General features: G+C 38.5%; 1 protein-coding gene across 4 annotated transcripts in view; it reads left to right on the top strand.

The window, feature by feature from the left end:
* The first annotated feature begins 23 nt into the window (after window positions 1–23).
* The window catches only part of MMUT (methylmalonyl-CoA mutase), a 32,136-nt gene continuing 26,736 nt past the window's right edge, over window positions 24–5,423 (top strand). The window contains exons 1-3 of one of the 4 annotated variants that reach the window (XM_063666263.1): window positions 37–238; window positions 2,032–2,090; window positions 4,051–4,474. In XM_063666263.1, the coding sequence (XP_063522333.1) occupies window positions 4,090–4,474 (385 nt within the window). In that variant the 5' untranslated portion in view covers window positions 37–238; window positions 2,032–2,090; window positions 4,051–4,089. Of the gene's footprint in view, window positions 1,069–2,031; window positions 2,091–4,050; window positions 4,475–5,423 lie in introns of all 4 variants that reach the window. The other 3 variants (XM_063666262.1, XM_054491757.2, XM_054491758.2) reach the window with 3 other exon arrangements.

Below are 5,423 nucleotides of genomic sequence, written 5' to 3'. Positions count from 1 at the left end.
AACCTTACCCCTAAACGTCATCAGGAATGCGCCCATGAGAGCGCGATTAGATTGGCTGGAGGGAGGGCGGTGTCGGCCTACGCCCCCAGAGTTGTCCGGCTGGCGCTGGCGGTGGCGCGGTTTGTGTGGGCTGGGTGAGGGCGGGGAGGCCTGGCTGTGTGGATCTCTGACAGGTGAGGCGGGGGACGCAGAAGTCTAGCCGCCCTCTCCCACAGCGGAGTCCGAAACAGGCCTACCAGTGAGTAGGACGTACACCTTTCAGATCGCTCCATTCTTCTGGCTCCTGTCCCTCCTCTACCCCTGTATTTTGAACTTTTGTCCTTTCTCTTCCCCCCCCTCCTTTACTTCTGTCTTCTTTACCTTCCTACTGTGACGGGATCCCACTCTCTGCCTTCTCCTTAGGTTTAGATTTTTACTTCGACCAACCTCTCGTTTTGGGCGAAGTCCCTGGCAATTCGGAGGTACTTCTGGAAAGAAGGTGCTTTTAATACTTTAGGGGCCATGTCGTTATCTTCTCTGGCCACCTAAACACCCTGAACTGTTCCCGTTGGCAGAGGTCACTTTTTGTATGGTTCCAAAGGGATGCTCCTGCTTCATGGCTGCCTCCCTTCTAGGTTGTGGGTTATGTTATTGTCAGGGTTTTTCTAAGAGTTTTCGGGACTGAAAGTGATTTTCTGTGTGTAAACAGGATTAAGAGTGTAAACAGGGTTAAGAGTGAAAGGTAGACTAGAAAAGACAGGTCTAAATTGACATAAAAGCTTAAATTACTAACTTGTTCTCAGTTTTGTCTAGAAAGAAGGTCGTCTTAGGGAAGCTCGAAGCCCTGGATAACTTATGTGTGTAAAGTTTTAAACCACTTGATGATTTTCTCCCAATATAATTTTGTGTTTAATAATGTACTTATGCTAATATCAAATATAATTTTCATGCCCTATGTTTCCATCTCCAAACCCAACTGGTTGAACATCAAAGTATCTTCTTGAAGTATTAATGTGCAGTCATACGTCAGCAGCCAAAGCTTGAAACTTATTGGTTCAGAAATCTTTTTCTCACTGATTTGTTTTTGAGGTATGGGGGTGGGATTAATCATTGCTCTTTAATTCATTTTAGTTGTCAGTAACATATTTGCTTTGCATGTTGCTTCTTTGAATGCTTGAGGCCTCTCTTGATGGTCTTCTGAGAAAATTCGGAGGTCGTATTGCCATCCGCAGTAGTTGTGTTTTTATCTAAAAATGGTGTCTGTTTCCAGCCTCCACCAATTCACATGTGATTTTCAGGAAGTCACTTATACGGGGCTCTTTTCTATTAGTTGTTCAGATTTAGGAAAGCCCACGTGAAATGAGTGTGATATTTCCTGCCAACAGTTTAGTCTCAGGTGGTTTTAAAATTACCTTTTACAGGATTACTATTGAAACAGTTTAGTTGTAGCTTCATTGTTTTTTTCACCCACCTTTTAAGCTAGTAAATGTAGTGGATGGCTTGCAAAAAATGGATGACAAAGACCCCATGGATTTAAAGAATAAAAATCATGCTAGTATTAAAAAATGGAAGGTTTTTTTGTTTTGTTTTGAGACGGGATCTCTCTCTGTTGCCCAGGTTGGAGTGCAGTGGCACGATCTCTGTTCACTGCAACCTCTGCTTCCCGGGTTGAAGTGATTCTCATGCCTCAGCCTCCCGAGTACCTGGGATTACTGGCGTGCGCCACCATGCCCGGCTAATTTTTGTATTTTTAGTAGAGACTGGGTTTCACCGTGTTGGCCAGGCTGGTCTTGAACCCCTGACCTCAAGTGATCCACCCGCCTCGGCCTTCTGAAGTGCTGGGATTGCAGGCGTGAGCCACCATGCCCGGCCTCTTTTTTGTTATGTTTCCATTTAGACTTTGTTCTATGTACTTTTTACATAGTTGAACCTATTGCATTTACAATTATGTGTCTTGAGTCTTTTACTTACTACTTGTTGAGTTTGTTTCTCTTTTTTTGGGAAACTATGCATAACACATTTTTAACTTTTTACTTATACATATATTTACAGAAACTGCATAAAACATAACTGTATAATTTGATGAATTTCCACAAACAGAATATATCCATGTAAGTGGCAATCAGATCAAGACCATTATCCCCAAAAGCCCCTCTCTTGCTCCTGTTTCATTCTAGCAACCATAAGTAACCATTCTTCTGACTTCTGACATCAAAGAACACATGGACACAGGAAGGGGAACATCACACTCTGGGGACTGTTGTGGGGTGGGGGGAGGGGGGAGGGATAGCTTTAGGAGATATACCTAATGCTAAATGACGAGTTAATGGGTGCAGCACACCAGCATGGCACATGTATACATATGTAACTAACCTGCACATTGTGCACATGTACCCTAAAACTTAAAGTATCATAATAATAATAATAATAATAAAAAGCTTAGTTTTGCTAGCTTTCTAAACATATTTTAATAGCCACATGAAATTCTATCATTTGTATATGCTGTAATTCACTTATTCATATGTTATGAGATACTTATGATTTTCCTAAGTTTTCTCTATTAGAAATAAAACTATAGGAAACATCTATTTTATATATTACTACAGAAGCTTTCCCAGGAGTAATGTTCCTCAGTGGAATGGCATAAACATTTCTGAAGCATTTCATATATATTGACAATTTACTTTCCAAAGTAGTTAAAATAGTTAATACTCTCACCAGTGGTTTATGTCTCTTATTTAACGACCCCATAATAAGTGTTGAGTATTTATTTCATTTAAGCTTTAGTAAACTGATAGGTAAGAAGTGGTATGGAAAATAAAATTTGAAACTCCCTTTACTTGTTGCCTTATCCAGTATAAAACACATAGTATAGTGAATATATTAGTGTTTGTATCTCAATATCTCTTTAAACAATAGGCTCTATATGTATAGGCTGTATGACTCTGACAAGTTTTAGTAATTCAGGTAAACAGTTTACTGCTTTGTGAGGTGGGGTTTTGATCAAGTGAATTTATTTCTCTGAGACTCAGTTTCTACATCTGGAAAATGATGATGCTGAACCCAGCAACCTAGTATAAAAGTCTATGCTAGTTATCCAGAATATGCAGCTCTAATGTTGGAGCAGTTTATAAACTAGCACAGAAGTAGATTACTGAAGAGGCCATTTAGCTCACCTTATGGGTGCTGGGATGAGTTGTGAGCGTATTAGTTAAATGCAAGGACTTTGAAACAGGCTGCATAGGTTCCAATCAGTGCTGGCTCTTCTGTGCCTCAGTTTCCTAATCTGTAAAATGAGGATAATAATGGTACCTACCTCTTAGGGGTATTGTAAAGATTAAAATTGCTACTCTCTGTGATGTCTTTATAGCCTTCTATGTTACTAGCACATGGAAACGCTGCAAATTGGAGATAGTGCCTTAGCTGAATTAGCCAGAGAGGAACATTTTAGGCAGAAGGAAGAGCAAGAGCAAATTCAGAAAACTTTGACATATGCGCAGCCAACTGTAGGTAATCCAGTATTTCTAGTGCACAAAATGCATAGAGGACAAAGACAGAGATGGGTCTGAGGGGGAAACAGAGACCAGTTCATGAAGGCCTTGAATGCCTGTTTGTCTTATTCATCACATTTTTTGTCCAATACCCAACATAATGTCGGTCATAAACTGATATTTAATAAAAGCATTTTGAATGAAAAAATTAATTAGGCTGTAGTATATCTTCCACATGATACAGTGTCTTTGAAAAATTCCATGGGGAGTATGACATAGTCATATTTACATTGATGTCATTGTATGGAAGGGATTCGTATAGAATGGAGTAGAAGGGGGGTAAGACTGGTCAGTAAGACCAGCTAAGAGGCTACTGAGGAAAAAGACTGGAACTAGAGGACTGATAGTAATTGTAGAGAAGAGAGGCCAAACTTATAAAATATCAGGTGCAGGAAGCAGAAAAGGGGAGGAAATGAAATCAGACTAATACATCCTCTTTCTTTTCTGTTCCTTCCTTATCAGTAGCTCCTATTTCCCACCCCCTCTTCTAAATGTTTTTACTCTATGTTTCTTTTTCTAGGTCAATTCTTATTTCTGTTGGGTGTTTCCATGCTCCATCATGTTAAGAGCTAAGAATCAGCTTTTTTTACTTTCACCTCATTACCTGAAGCAGGTAAAAGAATCATCAGGCTCCAGGCTCATACAGCAACGACTTCTACACCAGCAACAGCCCGTTCTCCCAGAATGGGCTGCCCTGGCTAAAAAGCAGCTGAAAGGCAAAAACCCAGAAGACCTAATATGGCACACCCCAGAAGGGATCTCTATAAAACCCTTGTATTCCAAGAGAGATACTATGGACTTACCTGAAGAACTTCCAGGAGTGAAGCCATTCACACGTGGACCATATCCTACCATGTATACCTTTAGGCCCTGGACCATCCGCCAGTATGCTGGTTTTAGTACTGTGGAAGAGAGCAATAAGTTCTATAAGGACAATATTAAGGGTGAGATTTTAATGTAAGACATAATATTTATGATAAGACATATACCTCCTAGTTTTTTATTTTTTTGGGGTTAATCTCTGTAAAGATGATATTCACTCTATAATTTTGTAGTTAAAGACTATACTCTGAAAAAAGTAGATTTTTTTAACTTCTGTGGTCAAAAAGATAAGTGAATCAGAATAAGGTGCTAAATTTTTGAAAGAAAACAACACTTACGTGCACATTGTTTAAAAGGAATTAGGTGAGGTGAAGTTGCATGAAGAAAAGAAGACATTAGCTTTGCCTTTGAAAAATGTTCAATTAACATTGTTGGGATAGGGATTGGAGAGGAAGATAGTTTAGATGATGCCCAAAGAGAGTGTAAATGTGATAACGTGGTACAAACATATTCAGTGCAATCTGGCATTCATTCACTGAAAATTATCTTAACTATTATTTCTTCTTTCTAAGCTGTAATAAAATTGTACTGTTTGAATACTAAACTTGTAGATTTATAAGTTTGTATTGCCCATGGAAGGTTGAACTTATATTTAGTATAGACTATTTTAATTATTTAAAAATTTTGTACGATGGTCATAATTCTGTTTTCCAGAATATTGGAATAGCCAGGAATCCTTTGTGACCATATTAGATAAAAGAACAAAAAAGTAAGCAAGCATACAAATGCTAAGTTATTTTTACCATATATGAACAGCCAGATCTTTTCATGAATTTTAGAAATATTTCAATCAAGTACCATATCTTCAGATAGACATGAGATGATTGAGATTTGTTGTTTCTTCCATTCTTTCCTTTAGTGAGATCTGGAACTAAATTTGTGCATTTTGGCACAAGGGAAACAACTGCCTCTCTTAAGAAGTGAAGTATCTTTAAGTTGGTTTTGACATGTATGAGCATAAAAATAGTTGTTATAAAAGTATACTGTTATGAGATGAATCAACATTTTTAC

Source organism: Pongo pygmaeus, chromosome 5 (assembly GCF_028885625.2).
Source record: "Pongo pygmaeus isolate AG05252 chromosome 5, NHGRI_mPonPyg2-v2.0_pri, whole genome shotgun sequence".
Taxonomy (NCBI): domain Eukaryota; kingdom Metazoa; phylum Chordata; class Mammalia; order Primates; family Hominidae; genus Pongo; species Pongo pygmaeus.
Note: the sequence above shows the minus strand (reverse complement) of the source record. Positions and strands in the feature narration are given on the sequence as shown.